Source organism: Vollenhovia emeryi, unplaced genomic scaffold (genome assembly GCF_000949405.1).
Source record: "Vollenhovia emeryi isolate VEMERY1.0 unplaced genomic scaffold, V.emery_V1.0 DF939397.1, whole genome shotgun sequence".
In the NCBI taxonomy this organism is placed as follows: domain Eukaryota; kingdom Metazoa; phylum Arthropoda; class Insecta; order Hymenoptera; family Formicidae; genus Vollenhovia; species Vollenhovia emeryi.
Window position 1 is genome coordinate 1 of NW_011966969.1, and position 18,441 is coordinate 18,441.

The following is an 18,441-nucleotide window of genomic DNA, read 5'->3' on the forward strand; positions in this document are numbered from 1 at the left end:
CCGCTCCATGGGACGCCACCCTAACATGTTTCACCTATCTAGACTATTGGTTCGTCGTGGTCGTGTTGGCTCAATACAGGAGCCGGCCAGCCGTGTGAGCCGGGTGCCAGAACAAGATAAGGAAGAAGACAGCGGAGAAACACGCAAAGCAATTCTGAGGCTCCGAAGTTTCTCTCGAATGAAAGTATTCTACTTTGCGGAAAGATGGACACGGATCATGATTATTTGGGATTTACCAAACAAACTGAGACGGTGCTGTGCGGCGTAGGGGCACAGAATTTAATAAAGGAGTTCAAGAGCAGAAACATATCGACTAGCGCTTTGCATAAGCTAACCAAGCAGGATTTTGTGCAACTTGGTAAAACGCTTGTTGTTTCTTATTTCCGACAACTGTGTTATTGCTTTGACAGGCTGATACGTTCTGTTTACAGAGGTTTTAATTTCTGGGATGAAATCGTATATGTGTGAACATTTTGGTAAAAAATTTATAAAAAGTTAAATATTGGGTTAAATTTGACGTGTACGAGATTTGGAACAAAGTAGATTACAAGATAATTTTTTGTAGAATTACCGTATTTCAAGCTCTCTTTGTAAACGTGGAATCTTGAAGAATTTATTCTTCCACAAGAAAATTGCGAGACCCAATTGTTTCTAGTTTCAAGTATAGTTTATTACTAAAATCTAATTTGAATTACTTATCTTTATTGGTGTAAATAATAGTTATTTAGAAATTAATGTAACATTAAAATTAGAGGCAAAATTTTTTTATGTTTTCTTGCTACGCGTGAACATATGTGTTTGTGTATAAGGCGGAAAAGAAAGAAAAATGAAAGTTGCAAAAGCAGTGATAAGGAATTGTTTGCAGGTGCTGATAAGAATCAGGCAGGGGATATAGTCAACGCTTTATGCATCTCTAAGAAAGACGCATCCGATATAAGGACAAAGCCTCATCACAAGTATAAATTCGTCATAAAAATCTTACATGTAGTAAACATTAAAACTAAAAAGTCCTGTTTTCTTTTACAGGATACCTAATAAAGTAGAGATGCTGCAGCTAAGCGAAAGGCAGCTCAGTATAATTCAGGACTTCGTGAAATACTGCAGGATGAAGCTGGCAAAAGAAAGAATCAACTGTTTTGTCGAGCCGGATAAGGCTTTAAGCGCCTCTCACATTCTGTGTTTGATTGCTGACGCCGCTCTCAAGGAGGTCGTTGCAACCGAGTTAAAATTAAAGGAATTGGAAGCTGTGATAGTTACGGTATTACATGTATATTGTATATACAGAGTATCTGATAATAAGTAACGCCCTTTGTAGGCAGGTAGAGCGGGTTAAACCGAATAGAAAACTCCTATACCATCTTGCTATTTTTGCAATAGTAGTAAAGAAATTAATGATCTACGAATACATCTATTCCATTCAGTGACAAGAGACAGCGCGGCTGATTGCAGTTTCCATGTAGGCTATCATAGATATTAATTGTGCAATTTCTGAATAATTGCAAAGATTATAAAATGGTAGAGGACATTTCTGTTCAGTAAACCCACTCTATCTAGCCGTGAGCACTTTGTGTCCGATGTTCCTTCAGATTAATGGACTGATAATTGAACATTTCGTAATAAGAACTTGGTAAATTCGATTGCGAAACTGCATCTGATTTTATCCGGTGATTTTTTAGATCTGCATCCATTTTCAGCGATGTGTAAAGTAAATCTTTTCTTTGCAGCCTAGCAAAAGCCGAGAGTATTCCTACATACTGTATAGCGTTCCGCTTAGTGGATTGTGCATTACGACGTATATATTGTTAAACAGATTTTGGAGATAAAAGTTTTGCAGATTGTTAGGATGCGCGAAGCGCAAATGTTTTTTTTATTATGTAGTTTGTAAGACAATAAGTTTTTTACAATATACTTAATAGAAATGTACTACAAATAACACGCAAACCAGCGAAACGACTCCCTTTATTTGACATTATTTCACGATATCCCACAAAATCCCCCCAAAAATTTATTACTCTGTTGGAGCGTCGTTTATACACAGAGTGATTCGCAAAGTATTACCCCCATAGAACATATTCTCGGAGTTATTTACTCCAAAACTTTTTTGTTAACAATTTTTGTTATTTTTCTGCTGTAAGATGCAAAATTAAGGAATTTAAAAAGAAATTATGATTTTGGAATGCTTCTTGCTTAAAAGACTAATAATTTTTAAAGTATGTATTGTATTTGTAACAATTTTTTCTATTCTAAAAGATTGTAAAACTCCAATTTCTAAAAAGCTCCAATTTTCAAATTGTATAGTACAACTCTTTAATCACGAATCTGATCCATTTGCATATCAATTCATTCAACTGACTTTTTTTTTGTTCATGTGTACCCTCCTCGTGGAAGTGAAACGCTTGGTGAGTCACTCTGTAAGACATTATTTAAAATTAACTGACGCGACTTTAACTAAACCGTCTTTGTTCTCTTTCCAAGACAGAATCGTGGAAAAGAGACCCAATAAAAAATATATAGAAGAAAATCCCCTATTATGAATTAGGCTCCTAATGTGATATAGCGGAGTTTCTGCTAAATTAATAGGCATTATCTATTGGTTCCACCATGAATTTATTGCCCTTGGAGTGAAATCTCTTGTTTAGTGGAAAATTGATCGTTGGATCGTGTAATCGTTGCGAGAGAAATTTAAGTGATTGAATTTGGACGTTGAAAATCGATCTCATATTAGAATCTTGTCTCGTAATAGAGGACTTTCCTCTAACATTATATAAAATTATGCATCAAATATGTCCGTACAGATTTTTACATTATACATTTCTATATAATTATCCTATAAATTTATCCTATAAAATTTTACAGACAAAAGTTGTTCAAGATAATAGGGGTCACCTATCTGTGTAACTAGCTTTGACCTTGAGACTACTTTTCAAGGTTATTTGAAGGTCAGAGTGGTTTTTTATAAATGGGAATCCCTATTTGTTATTACATAGTCTTATAGCTTACCTCGAGAGCTTTCCAAAACGCTATAATAAAGTATTTTATTATTAAGAACTTTTTGAGTTATTAAAGTTTGAAAGTTCCAATATTTTGACAAATTACAAAATATCTTGTAAAATATTCATTTTTTTATCATCTTACCTTAATACTTTTTTGAACAGAATAATGAGACAAATCAACCGGTGTAAAGAAAACACACAATTGTTTAAAACAATTTTTTTATTACTTGTTAAAAATTGTGTAATAAAAAATGGGGGTTCCCATTTTAAAAAACCACTCTGACCTTCAAATAACCTTGAAAAGTAGTCTCAAGGTCAAAGCTAGTTACACAGATAGATGACCCCCATTATCTTGAACAACTTTTGTCTGAACCATTTTTCCGTATCTGTCTTAGGTACAAAGAAATTTGGGTGCATAGATTAAAATGGCCCACCCTGTATATAATTAAATAAGAAATTTTTCATGTAAAAGCATGTCTAAATCTATAAAATTATACAGAATTGTATTATATAGAAAATAAGAATATACAAAATGATATAGAAATATACAATGTAAAATAATGCATATGTATATTTTTATAAAATTCTATATTATTTATTCGTGTTCACGCATGACAAAATTTTTACGGGGGGTAATCCTAATGTTGCAACTCGATGCCTTTTTTAAGGAAGGTGAGGAAAGTGTCCAAGGTTCCGCGAAATCGAGGGGGAGAGAAAAGTCAGGATAAATCGTGACAGCGGGGGGAAAAGTCGAGAGAGACGCATAGGGCGAATCGTGAGAGGGCTCGGTCGAGGGCGGCCGTGGGGGATTTCGGGAAGCGCATACACACACACACACACACCACCCACACACCCCCTAATGTGGCCGCTCCGCGGCGCAGCGTCGGGGCGAACGCATGCGCATGCGCCCGGTCGCTGCGTGAACTTTGAACGCTCCGCTTCAGTCGCACTAAGATGGACGGCGGAGCGTACGGCGGCGGAAAGGCCGGGGCCCCTTTCGATCCGATCGCGTTCGTCCAGCGGCCGCAGGTCATTCTGAGAGCGGTATGCCTGGTAAGTCGCCGCCGGCACCCCCGACAGCGCGACCATATCCGGCCGATTCGATCGCGATCGCGATCGCGGCGACGATGGTGCCGTCGTTGAGAAAGAGAGAGAGAGCGAGAGCGAGCGAGATCCCTCGACGCGGATAGTCATTGATTTTAAAAGAGAGCCTCGGCTGCCCCCTCCATTCCCGCGCCCACGATGGGGTTCTATTGATTTTTCACGAATTCCAGCGGCACGCACCCGCGTGTCGTGGATCTCCAGGGCGTTCGATGATTTAATTGGGATCCGTCGCGATTCGACAGAACGGGTCCTCCTCGCCTGACCTTCCTGCCGGATATATCTCGGGCGAAATGGGGTGGCTCCGGCCGCGGGCCTCCCCCGTGTGCCGCCTCCCTAACAGCGCTATTAGCTCGCGCGACTGGATCCTCTTCCGTTCAGTCTCACTCTCTTACCCTCTCCCGCTCTTTTCTTTAATAAAACCGCTCGTTTTCCTTCGCGTTGCACGCATATAGGGACACGCTGGTTAAATATGCAAGGCGTCTGCGGCCGGAACGAGCCGGAACCGCGGCTCAGCTCGAGTTCTAAGATATCTCGAGACTGGGACTGTACTCGAGACGAGAAATGAAAACCCAACATTTCGGACTGGCGTATTTACTTTGTTTCGAGTGGATGATTAACTTTGAATGGATTTTCTTCATTGATTTGACCTTAAACTTGCCATGTATTTTTCAGGGCAACGGCGTTCAGTGCTTCTCGGTTTTCGTCTATTTGTCACTTTTGTTATTCGAATATATTGTGAAATATAAAATTAAATAACACACCGACCTCAACTGGCAGAAAAAATCCTTTATTTGGTAAAGAAAATAACGTTACGGCCTCTGGTTTAAGCCTTTGTCAAGTGGGATCTAGAGGAACAAAGTTTTAAATGGAAATTGTACTACCGCAGAGATATTAGTCACCGATTTTTCTAAAAGGCAAAAGATACCCCAAACAAAGGAAAAATGAATAGGCAGTAAGGGCCAAGCGTGTTGTCAGATGTTTTGATCATCTAACGTGATCTTTTTCAATGACATAAAGAAAAATATAATAGAATTATAGCGCAACATTATATGTGAAATTAATTTTGAGCGGTAACTTGGATACAGTACTTCTTTAGGTATCAGGGAGAGATTCTCCGTACGCTGTTGGTGGAATAAGAAATTTATTAGAGCAAGTGTAAGTCCCAGTCTACAATAGATGATTTAAGCCCTAAGCTTTAAGAAATTGGCCAATCACGGTCAAGTATGAGTAGAATGCGCGACTGTGATTAGTCAATTTCTTAAGGCTTAGGGCTTAAATCTCTATTGTAGATTGGGACTTACCAAAAAGAAAAAGAAAGGGTTAAAAACGAATACGTACAGCAAGCGAGTTCAGCGGTGCGGAAGTTTTTCGGTAATCTTGTGATCAATGTAGATGGTTGCTGAAATGAAGATGATAAAAATAAATTCAAATTTATAGAAAATATTCGTCCATGGGAATCTGTCCTCCGTGCAAAAGTTTAAGACGATTGTCTGCATGGTTGTCGAATAATTAATTATTAAAGGAGGTCCCAGGTTCGAATCCTGGTTGGGGTAATATTTTTCGCAATAAGAATTTTAATTGCCAGATACGGTCAATAAAAATCATTGATGTTGTTAATTACTGCTGGCGACTTTTAAGAGTATTCTTACTAGTTAATCATTAAAGTTATACTATTGCACATGGCCAACATAGCAAAAGTATTACGATATCTGTAATTTAATTCTCGAAAGCATGTTAAAAGTGATAAGAATTTTATAAAAATAAGTGCCAATAATTCTATACATATTTACGAAGAATTTTGATAATGTATATATATATCTACATATATATATATACATATATATATATACATATATGTTCTTGATAACTACGTAGACAAGTCATTTCAGTATTCGTCAAAATTCTTCGTAAATATGTATAGAATTATTTGCACTTATTTTTATAAAATTCTTATCATTTTTTACATATATGTATATTTATATATTATATATTTTTATTTATTATATATATTCATATATTTATTATATATATTTATATGTATAGAATTATTTGCACTTATAAAATTCTTATTTTTTACATATATGTATATTTTATATATTATATTTTATATATTTTTATTTATTATATATATTTATATATTGTATATGTATTATATATATTACATATTTATATAATGTATATATATTATTATTTTAATATATATTTTTTTCTATAAATTTGAATTCATTTTTATTTGAGCAACCAACCTCCTTAAAGATATTGTTACCACACTTGTCGGTCAGATAATATAATCACAAATATAGAATTGGATATGCCTAGTTACAAAAACAAACGTAGAACATCCTATCAGACATATGACGATATACCTTTGAGGTCATAAATCAGACTGCTGCAAATAATTATTCAAATGAGTTGTCAGAAAAAGAGACTAATGATCTTAAAACTTACAAAAATATACATTAATATTCTTGTTCCCGTTGCTATAAAATATACACGCGCGCGCTATATATGTATACTACATGTATATATATATATTTTTTAGTTCCATGTTTAATAATTGTACGTACCTCGTGCCTAGTTACGACACGCCAACGTATTTCCATTTTTCTCGAGTTTCTATCCTACAGAACATCCATCGTGCTTCCAGCTATTCGCAATAATCGTCTTCGGGTGTATAAGCAGCAAGGGCTACCTTCCGAAAGATGGGAAAGACGTTTGTCTCTACAATGACGACAATAACGCGTGCAACTACGGGGTTGGCATCGGCGTACTGGCGTTTCTGGCCAGTATCGGATTCCTCGCGGGTGAATACCTGTTCGAACAGATGTCGTCTGTCAAGACCAGGAAGCATTTTGTTCTCATAGATCTGGGGTGAGCCGCGCCGCACTTTTACACTCTTGATCCTTTAACGGCCGGTGAGACGCGCACACGTCCCACTTGCTCCGAAAAATCCCACCTTCCATGAAAACTAACATATCGATTTCGTTAAGGTTTCATTTTAAGGAGGAAGGTAGACTCTGAATTAACAAAAATTGCGGGGCCTGAGAATTGCGACCCTTCAGCTACACACTCTGTGGAGAAAGTGACAAAACAAAACAAAAAATAAATTTTAGACAATTTAATTGTTTTGCTCGTCTTCAGTTCATGTACACGTTTTAAAATGAAGTTAAAATTCTGTACCAAAGGATCACAAGAACAACCACCCCTCGTGAGAATATGCTGAAAAACGCCCTTTTGAAATGAAAAAAAGATCACATAAATTAAGACCTGCATTTGAGCATACTTTTTGCAGAATAACAGTGAATAAACATTAATCTTCTTCTTTAGCTCTGCAACCCTTTAAGGGTCTTGGCTTCCTCTAGCATTTGCCTTCACTCTTCTCTCTCCTCACTGTAGATAAAACTCCCACTGCAGGTTCTCGTTGACATCACCTAGTCACCTCAGTATCGGTCAAACAGTAATCTATGCAACGAAAATTATTAACAATAAAGTTAAATCAGGACCATTGTAATCAACAAGAAGCCTATTAGGTCCAAGCAGGATGTAGATAGCCAAGTAATTTTAATATGTAAATTTTTATACCGTTTTTCCACCCGTACTGCGCGCCGATTTCTTTTCGGACATGTAACACAGTTTCGTGTGAAAAAATATTTAATTAGAATTGTACCCCTTCCATGAATTATAGGGAAATCAAGTATCAATGTCCACCAGGTTCTCGTCTTGTAACGTTTCTAAACTATGGGAGTGTTTCCTTTAATGTAGAAGTTGTAATTATTTTTTACGGGAGTATTTTTCCCTTGAATTTAGAATAAAAAAATAAGAGAAAATTAAATTACACTCCGCTAAAAAGATTTTTCGCATTTCAGGGGTGGCTTTTGCATGCTGGAGTAATTTAGAAGATAGGAAAATTTTGCTTTTATTTATTTGACCCGTCACGAGGTCAAGCGTGAAACTCGCAAAAAGGACGGCCGTTAAAGGATTAAAATGAGATTTTTATAATCGAGCTTTTCAAAATTGCGTCAAAGCTGCTCCTTTCGCATCCTTTGAGTAACACAACTTGATATTATATACTATTATTACAGTTTCTCTGGTTTCTGGTCCTTCCTCTACTTCGTGGGATTCTGTTACTTGACAAACGCATGGAATAACTCTCCGAGACCAAAGGACGGATACGGTGTGAATAATCTACAAGCGGCTATCGCGTTCTCGTTCTTCTCAATCTTTACTTGGGTACGTTAAGTGGAGTCTCCTCGGCAGGCTTTGTTCAACTATTAACATCTGTTTTCATTCCCTCTTGGCTTGTACGGGTAAACAATTGTGTTCTTTTTATAAGCTATCAAAAGATATCGCTAGGTTCCCAAAATTTCACGTTTATTCATCAATCGATACAAAAGTTTCGGTCCAACTATAAAAGAAACGAAAGAAAAAATTCTTAACCAATTACCTTAAATTTACAAGTGACAGAAAGTTTGTAATATTCTAACAACGTTGGAGCTTTCATGAAATAAATATTGAAAGAAAAGGTGGCGAATTGTTGAACGATAATCTGTATAAAATTAAATTGAAAGTTAAAAATAAACAAGTATAACGAGTCAGTGTTAGAGAAATATATAAATTCATTCTGTTTGATGGCGTGAATGCGGTACTCTATTATTTGGCTTAAGATGTCCAACAAAGGGCACGCTTATAGCCATAAGTATAAAAGTCATTACTTACTTTGTTCCTCAGTGAAAATCCCTGAATATGGTCGAGTGTTATTAATAAAAGAACAAGAGTCGGACAATTCGTCTTCGTTTCGAAAACTAATTGTGCTCTGTAAATTTGCCTGAGAATTACATTATTCTGTTATTGCAGGCCGGCTGCGCTTGGTTCGCGTTTCAAAGATTTAAGCAAGGCACCGACGCGGCATTCGCTCCAAGTTACGAGGCGGATCCTGTCGGTGGTACGGGATACACAAGCTATCCCGACGCCACTGACACCGCTTACCAGGAACCGCCGTTCGGTCAGCAGCAGCAGCAGCAGCAGCGGGGCATGGGTGACTTTCAAGCCCCCGCTTACTAAAAGTCATCCATAGTCGATACCAAAATGTATTTCCATTGGATGCACAGCGAGCTACTTACGAAAGAAGATGATTTAGGATAATTTTTCGGAACAAGATATATTGTTTTCCATCACCTGATTTGCTTAAAGGTAATCTCAGTTTTATTATCAAGCGATCATATCTTAATGCTCTCGTAATATCCTGCGTGTGACTGCTCTTTTTATGCATCGACTCTAATCTAAGAAAAGCAGGAGGTCCCAGGTTCGCATCCTGGTCTAGTCCTAGCCCGTTATTTTTCTCGCCGAAAAATTAATCAGTGGCGTATCTTAGTGCCTACCTCCCCGAAGATACACCCCCTATTTATTACTATGGATAATCTAATCTAAGAAAAGATCGAATAAAGTTATGTTAATACATTTCTGGTTCCGGTGAATAACGTGCCAAGGTATGTAAAAGATAATTGTCGTTCACGATCTACGTAAGAATTGTCGGCGCGCAAATTCTCTCTCCTCGCGACACTTTGTGTCTTGGTAAGATTTTACGCGGCAGCTACATCGAATTGTATTTTCCTTTGCAGACTAAAGAAGAACTTCATTCGCTGATAGGTCGCTGGGCAGCGCGTTGGTCATAGAGTAAGTTTTCATGGCAAGATGTAGAAGGAAGTTATTTGTTAAACTGTGCTTCTTATTGTTGACCACTTGTAAGTTACATTTATCCATATGCCCGATGTCACAAAAAGAAAAAAAAACAGCGTTAGGTGTGTTTGAAGTCATATACGCCTGGACATGCGTTACGACGGCGGCTAATCTGACCATCTATGGGAAGTAAATATAAATATAATATCTTATAATGAGAAACACTATAGCAAAACTTCATAACTAAGTAAGAGCTAGTATATGCACAGGCTATGTATATTTTAACGTTGTAACGTGTTCATGGTAAACGCGACTTAAATATAACAGTAATACAATACGTTGCATTATTGTGCAATTAGTATTAAACGATGTACGCGGAGTCTAGGATTGAAATGAGTATAAGTTTTCGAATAAGTCGACACGTGTTTTAACATTAGCGAGACAATATCTAAGTTACTTAAGTTACTTGTCGCATCAGTTGCAAGACAATGGAAGATACTCCTTGCAGAATAGCATTAGCAAATGTAGTTGCACTTGTAAACCATGATAGCAAGCCAAAGTTTTTATTAATATAAATTCGTATATATATATATACGAATTTATATTAATAAAAACTTTGGTTTGCTATCATATATATCTATATATGTATACAGGGTAGGCCATTTTAATCTACGCACTGAAATCTCTCCAAATCCATAAGTTTAAGACAAAAATGTTTCAGACAAAAGTTGTGTGGTTTCGAGGGGGCCATAATAGTGTAACATTGGTTTGACCTTGAAGAGTTATTTGAAGGTCACATGAAGGCCACGTTTAATTTTTGAAATGGAACACCCTATATATTTTGCATATTCTTGTAGCTTACCTCGAGAGCTTTCCAAAACACTGTAATAACATGTTTTTTCGTAAAGTACTTTTTGAGTTACAATGCTTGAAAGTAACAGTACCCCGCCGGCATTAGTATTGCCCAAGGTATACCACGTGGAGGTTGCGCGGATCGGAACTGCACCCACAACAGCCGACATTATTCTGTGCATAAGACTATTAAGAAAAGATAATCAAAGAATGAATATTTTATAATTTATGTCAAAATATTGGAACCATCAAGCTTTACAGCTCAAAAAGTTTCTTGATAAAAAAATATTTTATTACAGTGTTTTGGAAAGCTCTTGAGGTAAGCTACAAGAATATGCAAAAATATATAGGGTGTTCCATTTAAGAAATTAAACGTGACCTTCGTGTGACCCTCAAATAACTCTTCAAGGCCAAACCAATGGTACCCTATTACGGTCCCCTCGAAACCATACAACATTTTGCCTTAAACTTATGGATTTTGAGAGATTTCAGGGCGTAGATTAAAATGGTCTACCCTGTATATAAATTATAATAGTCATAACTTATACATGAATTGTTAACCGCAACATCTATTGCCGTGTTAGATTTTTGTATTTGAGTCGCTCTTACGTTAACAATTCATTAGTACAAGGATGAAAGGTTTATAAATGAACACGTCGCGATAAAGTTTGTTCTCATTGAATTTTTATATTTAATAATTATTTACTTTCCAATAGGTATTTATGGGATCTCAGGAACATATTTTCAGTTATTTATATTTTATTGTTTATTACATATGGTGAATGTGAATCTCGATATGTAAAAGTGCATTACTGAAACTATGAAATTACTTGGATTGATATTAACAAAAAGTGAGGTATTTATGGAATCTCAGGAACATATTTTCAGTTATTTATATTATTTATTGAATTATTTATATTTTATTGTTTATTACATAAGGTGAATGTGAATCTCGATATGTAAAAGTGCATTACTGAAACTATGAAATTACTTGGATTGATATTAACAAGAAGTGATGTGTAATGATCTTGAAATGAAGCACGCGTTAAATTGAGATAATCGCTTGTTTAGAGCAGAATAAAAAGTCATGCGTGTACTTATGATATCATTTAAAATTCATGGCTTTTAGAGCATTTATTTAAGTATTCTTTTGTCGTGTACTGTATTTAAGCAATGTGAACATTGTTAGAAACTTGTGCAGTAATTTAGCAACCCGAAGATACTCGAGAGAATTATACATTCTAGGCACATATGAACTGTACAGTTGAGTGTAAGATTATTTAACTTGTATTTGCAAAGGCATGATTTTCATAGACATTTGCGTTTATAGCTTTCCGTCGATCTTTCGATATATCTAGTTTGCATAACTCTCTTGAAGAGAATACACCTATGATAAGGTATCCTGATCATTTGGAAAGCATAGTTTGTGTAAAATATTACGTGAAGTGCAATAATAATCATTATATGTATTACCGATAGTTCTGAAAATATCATCCCTTCGAACGTGCAGGATTCATTGCGATGACGAAAGATATTTTTCCGACGTACGGTCGTACTGTTTTACACTTTCTTTCCCTTACCGTTTATTTACCAGACTGCGTGTTCGACGGGCTGGATTTTTAGATGTACACTCTTCTCAAAATTGATCTCTCACCTCTTTTGAAATCTTAGCCCTTCTATATAGCTAATAACATTGTTGACTAGTAGCGTGGCGTGACGATGCACATGTCCATCGAGAAGGGCTAAGGCAATAACAAACAGTCTAAAATCTTTACCGTGTAAGAGAGAAACAACGTGATCGTGCTTTTGATTTCGCCTGTGAAATCGGAGGAAGCGGGATGCACATCGTAAACTCGGCAGAATGTAATGCTATCAAAAAGTATCTACTACACTAAAGCTGTAAAGGAATAAAAACCTGTATTAAGATGTGGGTATTGATAACTAGCTGTTGTATTATTGTACTTATACATACATATATATATATAAATATAAATAATATATATACATCTAATCAAATTGCAGTAGCAATGCGTATGCGTCTGTAAAGATTTGAGTGTTTAGGGATATATACTGTAACTTGAAATAGCCAAAATACATATAAGTGATTATTTTTATGCAAGTCCAAATGATTACGTGACAGATTACGCTTATCTTGCGCGACCGTACTTTGCGATTATTCGTTTCAAATTTAATACGCGATTTGCGACACGTTGCACACAATGTTATTACTTTTTTTTCCTAATCACACAAGATGTACGCTGCTTATCAGCTTGTTGACAGACGTTGCAAGCTGCCGCAGAGAGAACTCGTGTGTCGTCTCCAAAAGCAAAAGTGTGCGTTTACACGTATGTAAACATTGTTTCTAGCATTTTCTTTCCAACATGCAAAATATGTAGCGACTTGCTGACTTATCGCTACAAAAATTGAACGTCGTAACCTAATCGTTTTAGTTGGAGGTGTTTTACGGCAACCGCTCTAATTTAATTTTATACACCTGCCGCGATCGTACACAGGGTGTACGAAAAAGTCGGAACCCTTGAATATTTCGGAAAATATAAGGTTTTTTTCAAAAATGTGTCGGACATAAGTTTTATGGTTTCGAAAGGGCTGTAAGATGGTACCATTGGTTTGACCTTGCATAGTCGTTTTGAAGGTCACTTGAAGGTCACTATTAATTTCTTAAATTAGACACCCTATTTTTTATTGCACATTCTTATAGCTTATCTCGAGAGCTTTCCAAAACACTCTGGTTGAATTCATTTTGTATCAGCCGTTTCGAAGTTATCAAGGTTTTTATGGTAAAATGGCTAACTGAGGGCAAGATCATTGATGGATCCGAATTTCACATTATCATTGAGAAATTAGTCTTATCGTTACGTTGAGAAACTGCTCTCACCACTGAGCTACTCGGACCTCACGCCTAATGCCAGTGTCATTGATGGATTATCCATCGTCTTGTAACGGTCTACCTTTTTATGCAGGGATTAGCTCGTCGGGAAAAAGATAGATAAAAGCACTCGGAATCGGTTTGTGATGAAAATAAAATAAAAGAATATATTCTGATGAAAAGCGAGATATTTACAGATGTGCGTGTTCGCGTTTATTTTGGAGAATCGCTCGTCGTTACAACCCAGATAGCCAGTGTGAGCACAAGTTGCTTTCACATTGCTAAGAAAAATGTTAGCATCTTGCTATACATCTATGTCGTTTATTGTGCTGTTGTTTGCTAGCATTTGGTGTCGGAAATGAAACATTTGCACGATTCAAACATTATGCTAGCATTAAGTGCTTGGTCAGATGTAATAGATATAACATGTTTATATCTGTTAGAAAATTGAAAACAATATATGCTAATTCTTTGTTAGCAGTATGCATTCGATGTGCTCTATCTTTAGCTGTGCACTTGACTACGACAATATGTTAACATTATGCTAGCTATACTTAAATCACTCAAACATTGAATTCATATTCCCAGCAAAGAGCCAGCATCAGTTGCTGACATTTTATTTCCATACATTGCTTGAGCATACTGGCTATCTGGGAAGATGTTAATTGCCGATCTTGCCTTAGTTGGCCGGATCCATCAATGATCTTGCCCTCAGTTAGCCATTTTACCATAAAAACCTTGATAACTTCGAAACGACTGATCCAAAATGAATTCAGCCATAGTGTTTTGGAAAGCTCTCGAGATAAGCTATAAGAATATGCAATAAAAAATAGGGTGTCTAATTTAAGAAATTAATGGTGACCTTCAAATGACCTTGAAAACGACTACGCAAGGTCAAACCAATGGTACCATCTTATAGCCCTTTCGAAACCATAAAACTTATGTCCGACACATTTTTGAAAAAAACCTTATATTTTCCGAAATATTCAATGGTTCCGACCTTTTTCGTACACCCTGTATACGTCTTGCAGAGTTTATATTCAGAGGGAAAAAATGCAGGATTTTATTTCTTAATAAATCTTCGAGTGCCTAACACAGTACAGTTCTTTACGCGTTTTTGAAGATACACATTCGGACACCGATATACACCAAAATCAATATAACCAAGTTCACGAGATGTCCATTACACCTTGGCATCTTTCTGTACAAAGGAATTTATCTGCCTCGGAAATAACATTATCCAAAGTTATGCTAAAAGTCGCTTTATTTCTTCCACATATTGTTCAACGATAATAAATTACCTAACTACTTGGTCTAAGAAAAATAATTAAACTTCTGTAAAAGGAGGTATAGAGAATGTTGCGGGTATACGAAGATACTTGGGTATTTTCCAAAAAGTTTATTTCCCAGTTTTCAATTTCTTTTTCCTCTCTTTACCTAGCGCTTGGTATTTTTCCTCCAATTCGCCGACTATACCCGGCACGTGCTCCATAAGCTGCTCGCCGGTAAGCTTAAAATCCGCGTCAATCCATATTTTCTTCAGTTGTCCCAAGACGCTGCCGATCATCTGGTGGATCGGCACGCTCTTCAACATGTCGCCATTGACAGGAAATTTCGGAATTGTCCATCGCTCGAATTCGTCCAGGAGCTGCATTGCACCGTGATACCTCAGCAACTCCTTCACATAATCCTGGAGAATGCTGTACCTCGCTGTCTGCTGGAGCAGAACCAGCTGCTGATAAGGTTTCAGCGAGCTTCCGCAGGGCTCGCATCCCCTGTGTTGCACAAGGAAGAATGCCAGATCTCTGTCGTATCTGGACAGTTTCAGTCTCTCGTATAACTTGATCACGTCGCGCTGATCCCTCAACATCGATACGATCAGGGATATGGGCTTCAAGGCCACGTTATTGGACCGCGCGCGCTCGCAAACGTTTCGGAAGTTCTCCACGTCGGGTTCCTCGGGTAGGCCGATGTGTCTGGCGGCGCCGCACTCGAGCAGCTTCAGAGTCAATTCCGGAGCGAAATTGCCAGACAGGATCTTGTTCCATTCGCTCCAGATCCTTTCGCCGGATATCTGTTGCAGGCCGTCAATGTTCCCCTTCAGCGCCCTCAGTGTAGCCTCGTCGTGCTCATCTGGGCTGTCCATTATTCTTCCATAAAAACGAAAGTACCTGGCGGCAATTGGACGATGCACAACAATCTCCAAGATTTCAGGCAACGCATAACATTCAAGATATAACGCTATATTAGGTTTCCTTCGTATCGCGCGAGCGTACAGGTTTATTAATTGCACTATTTGTGCATACATACACAACGTACCTTAAGATTCGAAGATAATCCTCGCATATCCTGACACCGGCGTCGCCCACAAAGACCACCCTCCTCTTCTTCAGGTCGTCATAGCCGTAGAAATAATCGTACACCCTGCCATCGAGATCAAGGAACATGGAATTGATGGTGAGATCTCTCCGGTTGGCGTCCAGCTTCCAGTCCTTGGTGAACTCCACCTGCGCATGCCGGCCGTCCGTAAGAACGTCGATCCTCAGAGTGGTGATCTCAAAGTTCTCCGCGTTGTTTATCCTCGCCGTGATCGTCCCGTGCTTCTCGCCCTTCTCGTTTATCATCCTGACCCCCTCCTCCGTAAACATCTCCTTCATCTGCTGCGGCGTGGCGTCAGTCGCGAAGTCGAGGTCCTTGGGCTGCACGCTCGTGAGGATGTCGCGCACCGCGCCGCCGGCGATCCTCAGTTCGTAATTGTGCTTCCTGAAGAGGCCCGCGAGGATTTGCAGCTCCGGGCTGAAGATGGAGCGGAACTCTGGGCTGTCCAGCTTCGTGACGACCGGGTCGACCCTCGAGAACGCCGCGTCGCCCATTCTCCTTCGTTTCCAGGCTCTCTCGTGCAGTGGCCTCGAGGTTACCCCGCACCGTCTCACCTGCTGTACGGCAAAGAGAGGACAGACGGTTACCCGCTCGTTACCTCCTGCGCTCAATAGAGGAAATATTAGGAATATTAGAAGAGACCGAACGTAATGCACAAAATTCTCTCTATTGCGCGCAGGGCCTTACAGCCGACTCGACATAACCTCACTTCTTCACTCTCGAGAACGCGATCGTTCTACTTACGGTAGTGATCTCGCGACGAAGGAGACTTATCGTTCGCCGTGCCAACGTATTCAACATTGCGCTCACCGTATCTCAGCCTGTCGCTTCCGTGCAGGAGACGCACGTGTTACAAGTTACAATGAGCCTTCCCTCATCATGCTGGCTCCGATATACCGAAAATATACCCAAGATGAGAGTCCTCCTCACCGTTGAAATTCCACAATTGTCAATTTTAATACGTAACGCACAAATGTGAAAATTTTCACTGTCGCTAGGCACTAGAAAAGAGTTTCAGTTTAAATGTGACAGTTAATTGCGTAGAGTAGATATCTGTTGCATCGATAGCGCGGACCGCGCGGACTGACCGAGCACGCGCAGTCACGTATGTACAAGTGCGCAAAATTCGAAATTCCAGCAACTTTTAGAAACATCACGCTGAGGTAATCTAACGGTTGAAAGGCGTTCCTATAAGAAGGGTAAACTTCAACAACAACAAAAACTAAACAAATTAATCCAATGTTCGAGAATGCGCTAAACGAAAGGAGGACCCACACAGCACAGAAAGATTGCAGAAATGTTACATTGCAAGATTGCAATATTGCAGCAACGTTGCGCAACATTGCTGCAACGTTTCTGGAGGATTGCAGCAACGTTGAAATGTCCGCCCTCAGAGAGATTGCAGTGCAACATTATAGCAATGTTGCAGTGCAATATTTTTTGAATAATTTGTCGTTGTTGTACATAAGCAGAGAATTACTAATTACATATGCATCCAGGCCTTCTTCAATACACAGCAAGCTATTGCGAAGCAACCTAAGGAGATTATGTCCCTTCGCAATAGATGGAGATTGTGAGCAACACCGCACTGATCAAGCACTTAATAATTCGCGCATTATTGGTATCAACGAAAATAACATTATAAAATTCTCGTAAATAGAAAAAAATTTTAAATAGAAAATATAGTATTTTTATTATTTTTTAAACATTGCTGCAATATTGCTATCGAAAGTTTGCAATTTTATATCCCTGCAATGTCTCTGCAAGATTGCAACGTTTCTGCAATGTAACTGCAACCATCTGTGCTGTATGGGGAGTCACCTGGTCACCGGACTGGAGTCCGGAAATAAATTCGAGACTTCTCGTCGTTCACGATAATCTAAGTTTTATTCGTATACTGAAACACTACCGAACTTTACACGCACTTCCCCTTCGGGATCCGCAAGCATCTCGACTTCTCACGTTACTGTGAAATTCTGCCACCTCGAACACTAATAATATACTGAAATTCGATACCGAAAAGATTATAGACGGATCGACCCTACGCAAGCCAATAACATTTAAAATATTATAATTATTCTGTTACATTTCTTAATTCATTGTCAACTTGTTTAAATGCAGGTCCTATTCGAGTTACGAATCCGATGGCGTTGTTCTCGCTTCTCTGAATTCTAATGTTTTCTCTTCTGCCTTTCATTATTTTTAACTCTAATACGAATCTTCATCGGATTCGCATACTTCGGGGAGGCAGGCACTAAAACGCGCCACTTATTAGTTTTTCGGCGAGAAAAATCACCTTTCGCTTGCCGAGATAGGCCCAGATGGCGAGTAATACATTATTATAACATTTTAAACACTAATTCCTCTATTGCGTTTATCCAGGGTGTTCCACAAAGATCGGAACAAGGGTTAAAGGCTAAATTCTTGAGACCATTTTAAGACAAAAATCTTAATGCTAAAATACTGAGGCAACGGTACTTTTTTAATTAGATGTGTTTGAAGTTAGCGAATGAGGTAGCTAAAAATTCGCGCGCTCAGGTGTGACACAAC

At 38.3% G+C, this 18,441-nt stretch overlaps 2 protein-coding genes and 1 long non-coding RNA gene across 5 annotated transcripts; 2 read left to right on the forward strand and 1 right to left on the reverse strand.

Moving 5' to 3' along the window:
• Positions 1 to 67: 67 nt before the first annotated feature.
• LOC105557964 (synaptogyrin-2) lies at positions 68 to 9,876 on the forward strand. The gene is made up of 7 exons (XM_012005403.1): positions 68 to 358; positions 866 to 956; positions 1,027 to 1,258; positions 6,745 to 6,968; positions 8,180 to 8,327; positions 8,952 to 9,287; positions 9,716 to 9,876. Exons 1-6 carry the CDS (start codon positions 205 to 207, stop codon positions 9,156 to 9,158), a joined length of 1,056 nt encoding a protein of 351 aa, XP_011860793.1. The 5' UTR covers positions 68 to 204; the 3' UTR covers positions 9,159 to 9,287; positions 9,716 to 9,876.
• Positions 9,877 to 10,593: 717 nt separating this feature from the next.
• LOC105557965 lies at positions 10,594 to 12,751 on the forward strand. Its single transcript, XR_001008639.1, has 2 exons — positions 10,594 to 11,403; positions 11,565 to 12,751. It is a non-coding gene; the product is annotated as an uncharacterized LOC105557965 (long non-coding RNA).
• Positions 12,752 to 14,896: 2,145 nt separating this feature from the next.
• Positions 14,897 to 17,014, reverse strand: LOC105557966 (CCA tRNA nucleotidyltransferase 1, mitochondrial). Of its 3 annotated transcripts, none has more exons than XM_012005405.1 (3): positions 16,636 to 17,014; positions 15,832 to 16,448; positions 14,897 to 15,683 (listed from the first exon to the last, which is right to left on the reverse strand). In XM_012005405.1, the coding sequence occupies exons 1-3, from the start codon at positions 16,690 to 16,692 to the stop codon at positions 14,912 to 14,914; spliced, it is 1,446 nt and encodes a 481-aa protein (XP_011860795.1). In that variant the 5' UTR covers positions 16,693 to 17,014; the 3' UTR covers positions 14,897 to 14,911. The 3 variants fall into 3 exon arrangements, with proteins under 3 accessions (XP_011860795.1, XP_011860796.1, XP_011860797.1); XM_012005406.1 differs by having other exon boundaries at positions 15,832 to 16,445; positions 16,636 to 17,012; XM_012005407.1 differs by having other exon boundaries at positions 15,832 to 16,445; positions 16,702 to 17,009.
• Between the last annotated feature and the right edge of the window lie 1,427 nt (positions 17,015 to 18,441).